The sequence below is a fragment of the Hippocampus guttulatus genome, chromosome 18, assembly GCF_054856545.1.
Source record: "Hippocampus guttulatus isolate MCC_2025c chromosome 18, RoL_Hgut_1.0, whole genome shotgun sequence".
In the NCBI taxonomy this organism is placed as follows: Eukaryota; Metazoa; Chordata; class Actinopteri; order Syngnathiformes; family Syngnathidae; genus Hippocampus; species Hippocampus guttulatus.
In genome coordinates this window covers 8454961-8474206 of record NC_141278.1, presented here as the reverse complement: position 1 = coordinate 8474206, position 19246 = coordinate 8454961, and the positions used below count along the sequence as shown (strand labels likewise).

The window sequence follows — 19246 nt, the reverse complement described above, 5'->3', positions numbered from 1 at the left end:
AAAAATCTCCCTCAAAAAAGTACAACTTCATTTGTGTAAGGTTACATTTTGCTGGAGAATGTGACTCGTTCTAAAAAAAATAGACTTTTCTCATGCCCTTTTCCTGATAAACGATAAATATACATTCTTTTAAACTATTCATCATAATTCAATACTTGTTTAGTAAAAGGCAATAAACAAAAATACATTTGTTAAACAAATACCGAGATAAGCAAGCTCAGCAAAGTACTGAGCTTTAAAGTCATTCTGGTTGGAACACACGGCACAAAAGAATTCCTTCGTTACTTCATATCTAAGAATAGAATTTGTCACATTGATTTTCCTTCTTTTATTTCGAAATAAAAGGTTGATTCACTAAACAATATTTTATTATTGTTATTTAAAAAAAAAATAACAAAATAAAAGGCCAACCTACTGAGTCTGCGCAGCGGGAGCGTTTCCGTCTCTATTACGTCATTTGACTGGCCAGATCCAGGAAGTGAATCTACTGGCTTTTCGCTTGTGTTCCGTGGTCAATCGGTGGACCTTTGCTGTCCTCTCCCCGAACAAAGTTGACGCACACTCCTGCGGCACCAAATGGCGACGTTTATTTCCGTGCCGCTGAAAAAGTCCTCGGAAGTGGACTTGGTCAAGCCCCTGTCGAAATACGTGACGTCCACTTACCCGGCGGGCGAGGAGCAGGCAGAGTACATTCGAGCGGTGGAGGAGCTCAACAAGCTACGGCGGAACGCGCTAGGAAGGCCGCTGGACAAACACGAGAGCTGCCTGGAGAGCCTACTCAGGTGAAAAACGAAGTGATCTGCAACAGAGGGAAATTGTCGTTGTTAGTAGAAGTGGAGTAGCCGCCATTTTACATTCTGTAATGTTGCCTCGCCGCACCCTGATGCGTTAGCTGCGTTATCCTTAGGTGGCTAAGTTAAAGCAGTTAGCTGGCTATTTGGGCTTGACCATCCAGTAAGTCACCCAAGCGTAGGTAGAAATAATGATTTGGGGCAGCGATAACTTTATTTACAATATTTGTTTTAGCTTGCAGTAAAACTCACGCTGACGGCGGACTTTAGCACGCTTGAATTCGATTACAATATAATACAATACAATACATGCTGATTTATATAGCGCTTTCACAACAGCGGCAGCTGTGACAAAGCGCTTAACAAAACAGTTAACAAAGTAAAATAATAAACACAACACATAACAAAACACAGACAGTCGTGCAGTCCTAACCACTTTTCCGTCACGCGCTTTGTTGTTTGAAGCAGTTTGAGATGAAAGAGGAGAGAATCTAAGTGTCCTTTAACCAGTGGACGTCATGCGCAAAATGTGCACTCGTCGGCGACAAGCTAAGTTTCAAAGTCAACAAGAAGCTGTAGCATCCATTGACGAAAAAAAGAGATTGGTTCACTTCTCGTGTCCCATGGAAATCCATTTCAATTCCAAGCGGCGACTCTCGGTTCCAAATACGCAGCGGCGCTCTGCGCCGACGCTCCTCTCTCCTCATCCTCAACAGCCATCCATCCAGCCGCACCAACGCCGACTGTCCAACAGTGCCGGCATCTCCACTGAACAAAACGGGGTTGTGAAAAATGCTGCCCATTACAGGCGCAAAAAACACAAGCGCCCCAGGTCTGTTCAGCACTGACAGTGAATGGCGCAGACATTTCTCCCAATCAAAATCTGTGCTGGTACAGGCGTGCTGCCGAGAAGGCGAAACTACCAAGCACAGATACTTCTCCTTTGACGAAAGTCGTGGCCAAAAAACGCTGAAAACAGTCCATATCAGGTCCATACGATGAAACAACAAACAACATGTGACAAAACAAAAAGACAAAAATAACAATAAAAAACAAAAAAGCAAGGCTCTTGAAGAGCACTTGCCGAATTTTTCAAATTGACGATGTACGGTTCCGACCTCTTTCCTCAAAAAATCCCAACGTTGTTTCTTGTACAAAATGTTGTTTCTCTCTCTAAAATAAAACTGATTTAATCTAGAATTAATTTCTGTAAATATTTTACTTTTTTAATCCTAGTATTTACTAAAATCCTGACTTTCTCCAAACGCATTAAATTCTTTGGCGAAGTTCGACCCCAAATAGCAACCTCATTTGTCTCTATCTTCACAATTTTCCCATACGTGTCATGCATGTCATATGACTTGAAAATCCCAAGCGATGTTGTTAGACTTCTTACCAAGCGACTGGCAGGATTCCGCTGACATGACTCGTCAGGTATGTTCTATGCTTTCGGGGCTTTTTTGACTATCAGTGCCAAGATTAACTTTCTCCTCGTCTTTATTTAGTTTAGCACAGTAGCAGTATAATTATAGCTCCATTTTGCATCATCTGTAAAAGAGATTTGAGTGGGTGCACACGTGCAAGTGCGATCAAGAGGCTGAGCAGAAGCAAGATCTTGTCGTAGCATGCTCAATTTATCTCTGGTGCAGTATCTGTGTGTGAAAGAGCAACACATTGGTTCAGTGGACCTTTGCTCCTTCATGTCGCCATGGGAACACCAACAACCAGAGAAGGTGTGGGTGGGGGGTGAGGAGCGAGAGGGCAGAGCATTTGTTTAAATCACCGCGGCAACCGTTGTGTGCGCTCGGGTTTTCTTGACTCAACCACACCTCAGCTCACCTTCCAACGTTGCTTGTCTGCGTGTGAAAGCAGCCTTTTGGTTTTGTTTTTTTGTTATATCACAAATGTCTTAACATAAGTTTGCCCTGGCTGTGGCTAAGTCCCACAACTCATTGTCACAGTACTTCCCCAAATCAGATCCCCTTATGTCGACGTAACACGTGTGACTAATTCATCCAGCCTAATGTTTATGCAATAGACACTGATTTATTTATTAACTTTTTCGGTTAAAAGGTAAGAGCGTATGCGAGGAGTTGAGGGTTACTCTTTAACGTTAGCCGCTAACGTTGCATGTAAGCGTAAAAGGAAACTAGTCAGCTAGCACTTAACGTTAGCAGCTACAATTTTCAGTTGGCCCTTGAATGTAAAATGAAGCTAACAAGCTAGTGCTAAACGCTGGTAGTTAGCCCTTTTAGCTGCTGTTAGCTGTTGGTCGTAAAATAAACTGGCCAGTGTACTTTAATTTACTAGCAAGCTAGCACTAAACATGAGCAGGTTTAAGAAATAAGATGACCTGTTAGCGCTTTGTTGGTAGCTAACACATTTTATTGTCACAGATAAATGATAAAACACTGTACCAGTTATTTTAATAACAAGTAACAATACGTATAGCAGCTAGCCGGTGGCCATTTAGCTAGCTTGTGCTTAGCATTACCAGCTAACATTTAGAATTTAGAATTGGTTAAAGATTAAGTGAAGAGACTTATAGCAGCCAGCGCCATGTTAGCACGAGGCTTTTGTAAATCTACATCTTAAGCGCCCATTTTGAGCAGTGTCACGTGTTCCCTCTCTACAGATATTATGACCAACTATGCGCTGTGGAGCCCAAGTTCCCCTTCTGTGAAAACCAGGTAATGGATTACACAGTGCTGTTTTTTTCACACACACACACCCTCCTCCAACAATCAACAAGTTGTCTGTGACCGTGTTTTGATTCTCCCTCTGCAGCTGTGCTTAACCTTCACGTGGAAAGATGCCTTCGATAAAGGCTCGCTGTTTGGTGGTTCCGTCAAGCTTGGTAAGCGCTTGACCAGGATGACCATTCATCTCCGACGTGCTATAAATAGATCACATGACATGCCCAAACAGGTTGAACAAAATGGATTGTTGCGTTACATCTGAGCACAAGGGTGTGTTTGTGTGTTTTATCCCTGAAATTTCAAGATGCCTATCAACGAACGCATTAAGACACAATCTTAAAACAGTGGATTAAAAACAAAAGAATTACCAGACCTGTATGTGTTAGTCTGCTAGCGTTAGTTTTGTTTTGCAAACAAAATGTCAAAGCAGCTCAAAGAGCGCGATGGTCGAAAGTTTGTCACTTGAGAGGCTAAAATGTGTCCCATGTTTCGCAGCATTGGCCAGCCTGGGCTACGAGAAGACGTGCGTGCTGTTCAACGCGGCAGCGTTGGCCAGCCAGATCGCCGCCGAGCAGAATCTGGACAACGACGAGGGCCTCAAAAACGCCGCCAAATATTATCAGGTGATTGAGCATGCCGCAGACCCACCCGTATGGATGCTTTGAGTCGACTATAGTCATAAAAAGTCTAAATAAATTCCCTGATTCATAAACGTAGTCAGATCTGCATTCAACTTCACGCCACCCTTTCTGGTTAATTCGGAGGACGTTTGTCGAGAAGCATTTTCTGCTGACACTCTAACTGAAATTGAGTGGACACCCTCAGGTATGTTGTTTTGGAGCACATCTTGAATGTGACCGTGTTTTGTTGCGCAGCTGGCTAGCGGCGCCTTCGGCCACATCAAAGACACGGTGCTGTCGGCCCTCAACCGTGAGCCCACCATGGACATAGCCCCCGAAACGGTGGGCACCCTCAGCATCATCATGCTGGCGCAGGCCCAGGAGGTCTTCTTCCTCAAAGCCACCACGGGTAAAACAAACCATTTGATTTATTACCGCTGCTAAAATCAGAACCACTATCTTCCTGTTATGTTTAGGATCTTACTTTTGGGAGCCATGCAGCGTTCTTAATTAGCCACCAGGGGACATTTATCATCACAATGATCCAGCTTGTGGCCCAGTTCTGTCTCCGGAGTTGTGCATGACCATATTTTCGCAACAAGATGTTGGCCGGCGGTTGTTTATTTACTCAAGTGCAGATGGGGAGAAGCATCAATTAGAAGGGATTTTTTGCGCGCACATGCAGCGTTTAAAAAAAAACAAAAAAAAACTTGTGGTCGTCTTCAGACAGGATGAAGGACGCCATCATCGCCAAGCTGTCCAATCAAGCGGCAGACTTCTACGGCGACGCCTTCAAGCAGTGTCAGTACAAAGACAACCTGCCTAAGGTATGCTGAACATGCTCAACCTGACAACCGATGACACACACGCTCAGTAATTGTGCGTGTAAAGCACTTTTTTTTTTTTCGTGTGCTGTTGTACCTGGCTCACGACTATGCTCGGCATTCCAACAAGCCAACATAATTACAAAGGGACACGTTCAGCTCTTTATTTAGTTAGTTGATTGAGAGGCCATGTTTATCTCCATGTTTTTAGTTTTTTTTAATTAAAGGTTCATATTCATTTCCATACGATAAGACGAATGGATTTTATCTTGCGGATTACTCATTAGGCAGGTTACAGAGGCGCTATTTAAAGGTCAATGTTCTCCAATTGGAAAAAAAATAAAACCGCATTCATCTTGTTGAAATTACATCAGGGCATGCGAATCTTTTTTTTTTTTAAATTAAAATGTCAAAATTTATTATTATTAAACAAACATGATTACATCTATTTTTTTCAGCAATCTATCTCCAAATTGTCTTTTTTTTTTGTCATCAGCACAGTTTTGACAAATTTGAACCTTTTTTGATTTTTGTTGGACACAACAGATTTTTTTTCCCCGAATGTATAAAATTACAAATCACTTAATCATAAAATAATATGCATTTACCTCATCTTGTCGAATATCATTAACTCATTCAGTACCAGCCAATTCTGGACCAAGTCTGAAAAGACGTTTAAAAACGTCTTTGGGAGGGAATGAGTTAATCTATAGTAATTGATGAGAAATGTAATAATTGCAGAATGCTATGAAAAAAAGTTCATCTAAAATGATGAATGTCATAAAAAAGTTAATCTAAAATGATGAATGTCTATGAATCATGTATGAAATAAAATAGAATGACACTGGTTGTGGGACTGTCCACATGTGGCCTCTTGTTTTTTTTCCCCACTCTTGGGCTCCTACTCCTTCTTCCTACTCCTCTGATTGGTTGGTTCACATTGATGACATCATCGGGCAAAGTTTATCATTCTTTGTGGAGCTTCGAAATTGTGTATTAGACCCCCACCGGCCACAACTCTAGACACACTTGAAAAACGTATTCATTATTGTGGTTAGCTTCATGAGGGTCAAAATATTCGGAACAGTACGATGCTGTCCAACCATAATAATGAAACATGTTTATTTAAGACCTCCGGTGCATCTGAAATTAGAAAAAAGCACACTGGTGTTTGGGTGAGGTTTTGGCACCTCCTGCTGAAGGGTTAACCACTCACAGCCTCTTCTGTTTTCTCTCCCGTTGTCTTCCTTTTCTTTCTGCATCTCCTGTGGTGGTGGCGTGTTAACCCCCCCCCTTTTTTTTTTCCTTGCTGTTTTTATTTTGCACCCCCTTGGCTGCTTTTGCTGTTGTCGTTGTCGGACTGCCTTGGTAACCGTGCATGTGTGTGCATTTGTGTGCCTCCCGCTCTGTGGTTGCCTTCTCCCTGGTCAGTATTTTTACTTTCAGGAAGTGTTGCCGGTGCTGGCGGCCAAGCACTGCATCATGCAGGCCAACGCCGAACTCCACCAGAGCGTCCTTGCGAAGCACAAGAAGCAGTTTGGCGAGGAAATCGCTCGCCTGCAGGTAGGTGGTGCGCATTGGTGCGTAGGTGGTGCGCATTGGTGCGCAAAAAAAATAAAAATAAAAAACAGTGCAAAGGAAGTTTCTCACACCTTGCATCCGTTCAGCGTGCGGCCGATCTGGTGAAGACGGTTGCGTCGCGCTACGACGAGTACGTGAGCGTCAAGGACCTGACCGAGAAGATCAACCGATCGCTCACCGCTGCCAAGAAGGACAACGACTTCATCTACCACGACCGCGTGCCTGAGATCAAGGATCTGGAGCCCATCGGCAAGGCCACTTTGGTTAAGGCCACCACCGTCACGCCGCCGCTCAGCCAAAAGTTTTCAGGTACCACACACACACACACACACAAGACCAGGGTTCCCGCGGGTCCTTAAGTTCATAAAAATCCATAAAAAAAGAAGTCGTAAAATTATTGAATTGAATACAACTTTTCTGTCAAATGTGCTGTACGTATGTGTAACATACGGCACAGTTATGCTCTTAATTGTCCTTAATTTTCAGGAAAAGCTTCTAAAATCAATAAAAATTCGTAAAACTTAACATGTGGTGATCATTTCATTTGTGTGTCATTTTCCCCACCCTTCCAATTAATAGTTTTTTCGGGAAATGTGCCTGGCGCCCTTCCCTTCAAACCCCGCATGTCGGGCTACATGCCTTCCTGGTTCCCATTCTGCTTTTCCCGCCATCTCCGATCAATTCCGATGATGATCACGTGATCACTACGGGTCATTTCGGGCCAATTTGACATGCAGTTTGTCAAATAAAGGGTTAGCTGATTGCCCCTAAAACTAAAGATGTGTGCCTTCCTTTGGCAGCAATGATTTGAACACCAGCTCTGTGATATGTGGCTTTCTGTTCATTAAATCCACCGTGAATCCCCTGCTGAATGGAGATAAAGTCCTTAAAAAATTAGCCCTCAAAAGTCCCTAAAAGGTCCATAAATAAAAAGCAAGTGGAAGAGTGGGAACCCTGAAGACAACGGGAACCTCTTGCAATGACGACTTTCTGACGGAGGCGACAACTATTATGTGAATTAGGAAGGCAAATAAGCTTTTATCATTCTAAAGCTCGCTGTGCTCTCGCCAGACTTGTTTGAGAAGATGGTTCCCATGGCGGTACAGCAATCCATGAGCTCGTACGGTCAGCGCAAAGCAGAAACCGTCAACAGACTGGTGGGAACCATGCGGGAGGCCACCAACCTCTGCAACGGGTAAACGCATCTTGTCCACGTTTGCCGCCACCTCGTGCTTCGCCGGTCGAGAGAATCTGACTTTGATGGCTAATGTTCCACCAGGGTTCTGGCATCCCTTAATCTGCCAGCCGCTCTGGAGGACCTCTCCGGAGACTCGGTGCCGCAATCCATTGCCGAAAAGGCTCGCTCTGTGGTGCAGCAAGGGGGGCTGCAGAGCATCGAACAGCTTATCAAAGACTTGCCTGAGCTGCTCACCCGCAACAGGGAAATTCTGGACGAGGTGAGGAATGATAACCGTGTGCAAAAAATATTTGATTCAAATGACACGTCTCATCTGAAAGGTCCATTTTTTTTTAATGCTTGGGTCAAAAAAATGATCATTTTCCCCATAGAACACAATTTATGTTTCGACAAAGCATCGAATATTTGGTACATTATGAAACATGTACAATGTTAAGTTTAAATAAAGCGGAATGAAGTTTCCGTAAGCGGCTGTCAGAAGCGTTGCTGAAGCGCCAGCATGGAGCGGCAACAACAAAGTGTTGGTATGGAAGCGGCCGCTTCAAATGCATGCCGGCAGCGTGACAAAGTAGCATGCGATGCTGTTTCTGAACAGATCCCCACGACACACACACACGCGCGCGCACACAAATATTAGAAAGCCTTAATAATCCCCTAATGGCGGAAATCCCAGATCAGGATCTTCATTAAAAACTGAATCAACTGATCTTCGGGCCAAGGACTCTGCGTCCACTATCTCTGCTGCCAAGCCGCCCTGTACACAAACATGCAAACAGACGGCAGGATCGACTTGAAACGCGCTTCCAAGTTTGTTGACAAACTGGGAAAAAGTCCAAAGTCAAACATTTCCCAAAAGTAGACGCGACTGATGGTGTTGGGGAGGACTCTGAATTAAAAAAAAAAAAAAAAAGACAAAGAGCTGAAGTGGAATCAAAAGAGAGAAAAATCCGCAGCTTTGAGCCAAGTTGCTGGACAGATTTTTTTTGTGTTCTGTGAGTCACGATTCCCTTTTGAAGACACCGGTGGAAATTCAGCATAAGCAGGAATCTCGTTTTCCGTGAACAAATTGGTACGTGACTTTCAAGGCGCTGAAAATGCTGGATGACGAGGAGACCACAGACACTGAGCTGAGAGCCAAATTCAACCAACGCTGGAACCGGACCCCGTCTGGAGACCTGTACAAGTCCTTACGCTCAGGTACAACCGCCGCACACTTAGCTTTGGGTTTAAAAACGATGTCCAACCACAACGGGAATAAATGATCCATTAACTCATTCAGTACCAGCCAATTCTAGACCAAGTCTGAAAAGACGTTTAAAAACGTTTAAAAAATTGAAATAATGTAATTTTTACCGAGCAGGAGGCTGAAAAACCAAAATCGCCCCCGACAATTGAGGTCTTGGCTTTATGTCCTAGAGGGCGGCAATTTCCGCAACATCCTGGACAAGGCGGTGCAAGCGGACCAGGTGGTGAAGGACCGCTACAACGTCCACTGTGACATGATCGCCCTGCTGTGCAAGCCCGAGAGCGAGCTGAGCGCCGCGCTGCCCTCCGCCAACCCCACCAAGACGCTCCAGGGCAGCGAGGTGGTGGGCGTGCTGCGCTCGCAGCTGGCCCGGTTGGACGAGGTGAAGCGGGAGCGCGAGGCGCTGGAATCGGACATCAAGGGCGTGACCTTCGACATGTCCGCCACCTTCCTGACGGCGCTGGCGAAGGACGGCGCCATTAATGAGGAGCAGCTCTCGGTGGCGCAGCTGGACCAGCTGTACAGCCAGCACAACCAGAGGGTGATGGCCAACCTTCGCCAGCAGGAGGAGCTGCTGGGACAGATTCAGGTCATCAACCGAACCACCACCACCACGTTAGATTCAGATTTGTGAATGTGAACATGTCTCAAGTAAAAAGCGGTGAAATGCAAGTTAGACCGACTAAAATGAAACTACTCACAAGACACACGAGTAGTGTCCAGCAGATATTTTTTTATTTTATTTTTTCCATTACAATATTTGACAGAATAAAATTCCAGAAGCGATTAATCGCATAATTAATCTTTAAACTGTCATAACGAAAGAAATAAACGCCACCCAGCGTTTTAGTCGGACTGAAAGAAAGTAAAAACACCCCCAAGGCCCCCAAGGAAACATTCCTGACTGTGCTAACTTTCTCTTCACAAGTTAATGGGGGTTTAGGAGGCATAAAATACATCGGCGCCATGACATAAGAGTTGAATTAGTTGTATGAGGTCACATTGTCTCAAATCCTCTCCTTTATTTAAATGAATTGAAATGCCATTTATCTGTTCCAACGCACCCCCCCTTCCGAAAAGAAAAACTTGAAACAGTTTTTGATAAAAATACAATTAAACTGTTTTGTCCATCATGATAATTCAGTGGGCCGATAAACATTTCCTTTATGAGTTAGCTTTAAGCTAGCGAATTTCGTCAAGGTCCATCAAACTTACAACTGGAAGTAGCAAAAAGCCTTTTTGAAAAAAAAATATTGTTGACATTCTCTGCCAAACTGCTGCTTGCTGTGAAGTTTGTTGAAATTTGCGCGACACGACCAAAGGCAAAAAAAAAATTTTTTTTTAATCATTCAAGTGACTACTTGAAAGTTGAGGTTCGGCTATATGCACCACTTGTAACGGTGACTGCTCGTCTTTGAGCATCGCGGTGATTTTTGAAGCGCGGCGGCATTAAATCAGCCGTAATAAACGTCGGCTCCGATCTCACCGTTTGTCAGGGAGTTGATAGGGCGTGAAACGAGATGCATGAAAGGTGACTTTGCCACCTATCCTATTTCTTTCTTTTTTCTTTTTTTAGACGTCACATCAGGAGTTCAGCAACCTGAAGCAGTCCAACACGGAGGCCAACCAGCGAGAGGAGGTCCTCAAGAAGCTGGCCTCTGCCCACGACAGTTACGTGCAGATCAGCAACAACCTCCGCGAAGGCACCAAGGTTCCCTCTCGTCCGTCCATCCTGCCGTGTCGGGTGGCGGCACCGGCGCTCACGTCCGTTTTGTGTCACCCGCTTCCTCGCAGTTTTACAACGACCTGACCGAGATCCTACTCAAGTTCCAGAACAAATGCTGCGACATCGTCTTTGCTCGCAAGACGGAACGGGATGAGCTCCTCAAGTGAGTCACTCAACAAGTAGAGGTGGTCCTTGTCTGGTTTTTGGTGGGTGTGAATTTATTTATTTTTCTCTTGATTGATTTTTTTTTTTTTTTTTTTTTTTTTTAGAGAGCTGCAGCAGAGTATTGCTCGTGAGCCCAGCGCCCCCAACTTCAACGTCCCCGCTTACCAGAGCCAACCCCCAGCCGCCGTCGGTGGCCCGACCCCCGCTCCGAGGACCATATTTGTAAGCTCGCGCCTCGTCGGGCCTGCATGTTTCCTCAAACATCGGCCCACCCCATGAAATGTCACAATTGAGTGTGTGCACTACTATTAACTCATTCACTCCCAAAGACGTTTTTAAACGTCTTTTCAGACTTGGTCCAGAATTGGCTGGTACTGAATGAGTTGAACACATCCTAGGAAAAAAAAGATTTTGCTGACCTTTAACCTAACCTGTTTTGGGTGAGGGGAACTATACGTCAAGCCACAGAACCCCTTTGCCATCCCAATTGAGCTGACGCACCCCTTTTTTGTAGGAAACACCCTCCAAAAACAAAGCTACCTAAAAAATGCATTTTTGCCTTCTTTGCGGCCTTTCATGAACTTTGACACGCATCCCCTTTAACTATCCCAACTGACTTAGCGTACTCCCTTTTCCCTCGGCACGCCCTACAAAAAATATATATATATTCACCGAAATTGCGCTTATCCTACTGCAAGCTGATCATTGTCATTTACATCAAATCTTTTTCCCAAATGTTTTATTTAAGCCATACACCTCCTTCAGTAGTGTGTAACTTGATTTTGCGTATCCCCCACACTTCAGCACACAACCCAAAATAAAAGTCTGAACATATTGCAATGTAAATCCTTTATTTTTTATTTTTATTTTTTTAAGGGACTTGCTAAGATTTATCCTTTTTTACCTTTTGGAAGGAAAACAAAAAACATCAAAATGTCAAAGACTTGATACGCCCCCTCTTCTCCAGGCTTAGCCTGGAGAAAAGAAAAAAGATTACCGTATTTTCACGACTATAAGGCGCCATTAAAAGTCTAAAATTTTCTCCAAAATGGACAGGACGCCTTATGATGCAGAGCGTCTTGTCTATGCGCTGAGGTCCAAAACCTGACTGACAGCCGACACGCTGTTTATATAGAGAAAAGGCGGAAGTGACTGTGGACTGGCATGCGGCAAAGAAGTCGGCCAATCAGTGAAGGGTGGGCGTGTATATATACATATATGGAGAGAAAGAGCGAGAAAAGGCAGACGTGAGTGACAGGCATGCGGGGCAGAAGTCCGCCAATCAATGAAGGGTGGGCGTGTAAGTGGATGCTAAAGGGACGCGACAAGCAGGTAACAACACCTGTATAGAGTGTGGCTATGTGCATTGTTGCAAAACAACTTCGGTTTTGGTTTCTAAGAACCCCCGAAAATAAATTCTACAAAGAGACACGCCTACGAAGCTCAGTTCAAACTTCAAGCCATCGGTTATGCTTTTGCCATGCGTGCCCATCTCACAGCAGCGGTGAAAAACCAAGTCAAGCAAATGAACTCTGAGCTTGCCGTTATTCCCGGAGGCTTGACTAAAGAACTCCAACCGCTGGACATCGGCATCAACCGGGCGTTCAAAGTAAAGTTGCGAACGGCATGGGAACAATGAATGATCGATGGCAAACACAACTTTACAAAGAGTGAGAGGCAGCGCCGGGCGAGTTACGCCACAATTTGCGAATGGATTGTGGCTGCTTGGACGAACGTGTCTGCTTGCACTGTTGTTCGAGTTTTTGGCAAAGCCGGCATAATTTCTGTGGAGCCACATGGCAATGAGAGTGACTCTGACAACGAGAGGGAACACGGCGTTTTTGATGGATTACCGGTACTTGCACAATTGTTCAATTCTGATACAGAGGATGAGGACTTTGATGGATTTCTGGGTGATGATTGATCGAAAAACGTGAGTACATTGTACGATGGCTAAATAAAATACAACGGAACTCAGTTTTCCGTTGCCTTTTTAAAAACGTGTTTTTAGCTTGTATCTGTATATCTTGGCATGCTACAAGCTAACGTGTTTTTAGCGTGCGCGCATGCATGCCGTATGTTTAAGCTGGCGTATGTTTTACCACTTTAAAATTGCGCCCAATAATACAGTGCGTTTTGTCTATGTGTAAAATACAGAAATAGCACCCATTAATGAGACTGCGCCCAACCATACGGTGCGTCGAATGGTCGTGAAAATACGGTAATTAAAAAAAAAAATTGAAACTCCTGTCCCTCACTCGTCTTTGTCCTTGCAGAGCCAGCCCCCTCCGCAGACCCCACAGCAGACCCAAGCTAAATCCCCTGCTCGGCCTCCCCCACCTGTTTTGACTCCGCAGACCGCACCAACCGCTACACCCCCCGCCGGCACTTCCACCAACAACCCACCACCCATGGCGCCGCCCTCCACGGCGCAGGGACCCCCTTACCCCACCTACCAGGGGTACCCGCAGTGAGTTCCATACTGAACGCATGTGGACCCCCCCCCCCTTTTTTTTTTTTTTTTTTGTATAAGCCTAACGATGCTGTGTCCTTGCAGGTACTTCCAGATGCCGATGGGCTACAACCCGTACGCCTACGGCCAGTACAACGTGCCCTACATGCCCTACCAGGCTGCCCCAGGCCAGGCGGGCTACCCGGCGGCACCCCCGGCCACGCAGGGCTACCCCGGCTACCCCCAGCAGCCCTCTCAGCAACCCTCGCAGCAGCAGAACTACTACCCTCAGCAGTAAAGCACCACCCCCACAACATAGCCCCCTCCCCCTTAACACTTTTTCTCCTTTTTTCAGGAAGTTTGATACATTATCTTTCCTCTGGGATCTCGGAAACACTTTTTCTCCTTACTTTAGTTGACACACTAATACAAAATGTCCGCCATCCCCGACTGGTCTGCACTGGAGGACTCCCCAGCGGGTGTATGGGGGCTGTGTAACCCCCCCCCCCCCTCCCCAAAAAAACCCTCTTACCCTCTTTATCAGCTAACCTATTTTTGTAATTAATCTGTTGCCACCTCACAGATATACACACAAACGGGTTCTCTTTTTTTTTTCATCTCTCTCTCTTTAACGTCCCTCCTCTCAAACATAGGCAACGTGGCTGTTAGCTCGGAACCACACCACGTCACAATCGCAAGCTGTACAACCCGAGCGACGTGCTCTATTATTATTAAATCTGAATATATGTATAAAACAATATGACTGGGTAACCCCTAGGAAAGTCCTTGTCTTCTTTGCAGTGCAGGTGCAGCGTTTACCCGTCGAAAAAGATGATTTAGTTTCAAATGTGATTTTATAGAGGCCTTTTTTAAAATGAGTTGATACTAATTAAATTACCTTTTTTATGTCCACTTTTTTACGTACGCTTTTTTCCTTTAAAAAAAAAAATACAATTTTTTTTTTCCTTCAAAAAAAAATGTGGCCAGAAAATGTAAAGCGACCACACGGTGGCAGCGCCACCAATGACAGTAATTGGTCTTTTTATTTTTTATTTTTCCCCCTTGGCTCTCTGAGTGCCTAGTAGGGGGGGTGGCAGACCTCCATGTTTAAATGACATGCAGATTGCGTTCCTGTGAGGTCTCCGTCTCAATCACGTCACTTTCCCCGCCGCGGGTGATCCTCGCTTATTAAATTGCTGTCAAGAAAGGCTAATGAAGGTGTGTTATCTACGAGAGCGCGGACCCATGCGTGTGTGTGAGAGAGCGACTGTGTGTGTGTGTGTGTGTCATTTTGAATGACTGAGAGAGAGCTTTTAAGAGGTTGCGAGTGCGTGTGTGTGTGCGTGAGAGAGTGAGTGCATGGGTGAGTGTGTGAGACTGTTTGCGAGAAGGGCCTATGTGCGAGTAGGCCTGTCACGATAATTACGATATCGACTTATCTTCGATGTGGTGGGCGGGGGGGATAGACGCGATGAGTTATTTTGGACTCCATACATGGTTTGTGATTTGCATGCGTGTTTGTTTACATACGTCATCGTCGTCATTCACCAACACCGCTCCCTTTCCCCCTGCTGTGTGCGCGCTACGAGATTTTGAGTGAATGTGTGAGTGACGATGAACGTGTTGGACTGAGTTTTTGTGTGTGAGAGGAGTGCATTAAAGTGAGTTGAGTTTCGGAATGATAATGGGTGTGAGAGGTGGGTTTGAGAAAGGGACTGTGTTGAGAGAGTGATCTTGTCTTTCTCTGTGCTTGCCATGTCACCTTTTAATTTTATTTTAGTTTTTTTTTTTTTTTTTTACAGTGGCCCCTTTTTCTCTTTTTCGGGAGTGTAAATGATCTGGTCTTGTAGCGTACGCGCATGTGGCAGATGGCGACACGGCATGACGTCTGGATGGATGCGCGGCCATGCTGGCAGCGAGCTGCCGCTGGTAGGCTGCCCGTATCCATCACGCTCCCTTTCTGCCTCCCCCCCCGCTCCCTCACCCTCTCATTTTCTTCCTCCTCTTCACGCTAGCCGCCATGTTTTCCGCCATTTTCCATCCTTCCATTTTCAAATCCCCCCCCCCCCCCCCCCCCGCCTTGTCAGGTTTGTCTTCAGTGCCGGCGGCTTGACTTTTAATCGAATCTAAAGATTGCTTGCATGCACCCCAGGGGGGGTGTCGCTGCCCTCCGGGGGTGATTATTGAGTTGTGAAGAGAAAAAAAAATGGCGGTACGCAAAATGCTATTGCCTGTTCTCGTTTTGTCGTTTGAATGTTTTGAAGTACTCGCTCTTTAATAGTCCGACTTCACTGACGCACTTGCTCTCTCCTAGATGCAGACAAAAACAAATCTTTAAAAAATTAAATGGATAACGTTGAAAATCAGTTTAAAAAAAATACTTGCACCTCCACTCCAAAGGCATACCTAAAAACACAACGCACCGCTCAGTAGTCACACTCTGCCCTTGCCTACACCATTAAAAACGCCCCCCCCCCCAAAAAAAAATTTTTTTTACATTCTGTAAAGAAATGAAAAAGATTACTGTGACTGTTTTCCATGGAGGTAACTATTGTTTTATCCTGCACCGTTTGTGCAGAGCTGGCAATCGAAACAGTTCTATCACCGCCACAAAGATGCTATGCATTAGCCAGTCTATGGCATTTTCCTTTGTGTTAGCATTAAATTAGCGGACTCGTCACTCCATTTTTTTTTCCTCATGAGTCAAAGCAAAACATTTTCAGAGGAAAAACTCAGGTGACAAGTAACTAAAGGAAACACTATAAGCTTTTTATTTTATGAAGAAAAAAATGAAGCAATGCACCATTATCAATAGCTCAAATGAGTTGCGCACCTCCTAAAAGAAAAAAAATCCTCAAAAATGCTATTTTTGATTTTTCTTCCTTTTTTGTAATTTTATGGAGTAAACAGTCACGTTTAACCTTTTATCCTTTTTTTTTTTTTTTTGATTTGTTTCAAGTTTAATCTCGCGCACCTCCAGTGTTATACTACCACTTTTCGGTGTTCCCACTTTCTAATACCGGCTGAACCTTTGACCCTGTCATAAAACTTATCCGATGTTTTTGTAGTGGGTACGCAATTCCCTTAAGATATTTGATTGTGATTTATGCATTAAAAGTTGGGCAAGTGGAAGTGACACAAGACACACACACACCTTGATTTATTTAGGAATACAGAACAGCATGGCGGCAGCAACGAAAGGTGTCTGGCGTCTCACCGACGCCCTGTTTTAACAAGACGTTCTCCGGCGGTGCGAGTGTCACATTTTAATTGCCGGGGAAAGCGAATGACGCCGGCGAACGGCTGCGCTGACAACTATTAATTAGCCCCCCCCTTAATGGCTCCCCAATGCAACGTGGCGGCCATCTTGGCACCTCCAAAATTTTTCCCTCACTTTGTTTCTGATTTTTCTTTCCGGTAAGTTTATTTTAATTTGGCTTTTTTAAAATTGTTTTTAACTTATTTTTTCAATGCTATTTTTTCCCTTGTGACTTTTAATCAACTTGTTTTTCACCCAGGATGTCAGTTAGGAGTGAGTGATCACCGGCGTTACCACACTTGCTAACATCTCATTATTAGTATTTTTTTAATAGATTTGGTGTTTGAGTGATGCGTCATCATCATCTCAGCATTTGCATCTGCACTTTTTTTTTTCCTGCCGGAATCACAATATCGCGCCGTCTTTCACACACCAAAGTGAGAAAAAGTGGTGCGCGCCATGAAGGGTGTTAATTTGAACGCATTATAATTTTCTCCTTGTCGAAGCAGCTCTGCGCGCCACACGGCTCATAACGCACCACCCATAGGAACCGCAGGCCCGAAATAGCCGTGATTGACAGGTACAGAAACGCAGTTACTATAACAACTACCTCCTGGCTCTCATGAGCGCGCAGCCCCTCCCACCACCTTACCACCTCGCCCTTTTTCATTTTCTTCCCACCCCCGCACCCCCCACTCCAAAGTGCGTGTGGGTGTCGAGGGAGGAAAGAGATTACCGGTATGAAAAAAAAAATAGATGGCAATATTCTTTCACACTGAGATGCCTGGCACCTTCCATTGGGTCTAACCTGAGTGGGAGAGTTGGGGGGAGGGGTGCGTGCTCAGGGAAGGGGGTGCGAGAGGAAGGAGAGTGGGAAGATGAAACGAGCCCTTACACAACAATGTGGAAAAATAAACCTTTTGTACACTCGCTTTTTGTGTTTCTCTTTTTGTTGCCGAGTGTCAAGTAGCTCCCAATGGTGTAAGTGCACAGGCGCACCCCTCCCTCCAGAAATGATGATGATGAGTGCACCCCCACGATCACCTTTTTTGCCGTCTTTTTGTGGTTCCCTTTTTGGAGGGGGCTCTGCTTTGTTAAGTGGCTCTCAATTGTGTAACCACACAGGTGCACTCCCTCCCTCCTAATATAGTGACTAAGATGAACGCACCTCCACCTTTTGGAGAATGTGCTCTCAGGTGCCTCACATCTCCTGCCCCGGATAATATTTGTGTTGAGTGTGTCGCCACCTTTCTGGGAATGTACTTAAAGATGACTCCCAACTGAGTAACCGCACCGGCGCACCCCCTTCCTCCGTGATTGATGAATGCTATGAGCCCAGAATGATTGGCTTGGAATGAGCAACAGACACACACTTTTTGGGGGCTGTGCTTTTTAGGTGGCTGTATTAACCAGACTGGCGCACCCCCTCCCTCCTAGAATGATGATTGGGATGAGCCCACACCCACCTTTTTTGGGAATGTGCTTTGAGGTGGCACCCAGTTGTGTAACCACACTGGTACGCCCCCTCCTTTGGATAATAATTATGATGAGTGCACCTCCACCTCTCGGATTTGTGCTTGCACATTCCTCCCATATTTTTTTTAAATTATTTTCTATCCTCTAGGGGAAAAAAATATTTTGTGCATCAAAACTCCAAACTGTATTGTTAGCTTGTTCCGTGGCACTTCCTGCCATGAAGTAAGACAACCAATCAATTTGGCAACTTTTTGTGCATGCACACACACAGATGCACATGCACACAGTGGTGGCATCTTTATATTCCCTTTGAGATTTTGACAGAACTGTTCCCTTGCGGGTGACAGCTGTGAGCACAGGAACGTACACACACACACACACACCAAACTTCTTTCTTTAGAGGTCCTGACAGGTGCTGCATTGTTATGGCATGTCCGACTGTGGCAGCTTGTTTGCCTCAGACCTCTCACCCTCTGATGACTCACGCATGACGAGATGAGGCGGGGGGTTGGTTCGAGCCCGGGTGGGGGATGAGGTGACATTAAGGTTGTGGGAAGGGGGTTCTACTTGTCTTAGAGGAGTTGTAAGGCACATCTCACATAGCTAAGGGGCTAAGAAGGTTAAATCACTCTTTATAAATGCTATCTTGGGCAAGTGTGCTTGTGGAGCGTGAGACAGTGTGGGTTTGTGTGTGTGTGTGAGAGAGAGAGTGCAAGATTGTATCTTCAATTGTCTCTCATGTGTGTGTGTGTTTGCCCATTTGCGTTGAGAGAAGGTTTGTGTGTGAGAGAGTGTTTATGGGTGTAGAGAGATTTTAGAATGTGTGTGTGTGTGTGAGAAAGAGAATTCTCTTTCTCTGGGTGTGTTTGTCTGTTTGTGTTGATGTGTGAGTGTCCGTGCAATAGTTCTAAGAGAGTGAATGTTTGTGTGAGAGAGGAAAGTGGAAAGTGTGCACATGCACGGGTATTTGTGTGAGCGTGAGAACGTCTGTGTGTCTCTATGTGCAATGAGAGTCAATGTGTGTGTAAGAGAGAGATTAGAAAGTGTGTGTGTGTGTATATGTCGTCAGCGTATGTGTGAGAGCACGTGTGCCTGTTTGTGGGCGCGAGAACCTACGAGAGAGTGAATGTGTTGAGTATTTAGAAAGTGTGGGTGTGCGTGTCTGTCTATATGGATGAGTGTGAAGACGTCTGTGTGTGTGTGTGTGTG

At 45.1% G+C, this 19246-nt stretch overlaps 1 protein-coding gene across 3 annotated transcripts; it reads left to right on the top strand.

Moving 5' to 3' along the window:
• The first annotated feature begins 462 nt into the window (after positions 1–462).
• On the top strand, positions 463–14073 carry pdcd6ip (programmed cell death 6 interacting protein). 3 transcript variants are annotated; one of them, XM_086137670.1, is made up of 17 exons: positions 463–782; positions 3427–3481; positions 3579–3648; positions 3986–4113; positions 4366–4519; positions 4837–4937; positions 6381–6497; positions 6602–6824; positions 7587–7710; positions 7795–7972; positions 8799–8910; positions 9130–9548; positions 10536–10670; positions 10754–10848; positions 10955–11072; positions 13127–13320; positions 13408–14073. In XM_086137670.1, exons 1-17 carry the CDS (start codon positions 577–579, stop codon positions 13598–13600), a joined length of 2622 nt encoding a protein of 873 aa, XP_085993796.1. In that variant the 5' UTR covers positions 463–576; the 3' UTR covers positions 13601–14073. The 3 variants fall into 3 exon arrangements, with proteins under 3 accessions (XP_085993796.1, XP_085993797.1, XP_085993795.1); XM_086137671.1 differs by having other exon boundaries at positions 6366–6497; positions 13208–13320; XM_086137669.1 differs by having other exon boundaries at positions 6366–6497.
• Positions 14074–19246: the final 5173 nt, after the last annotated feature.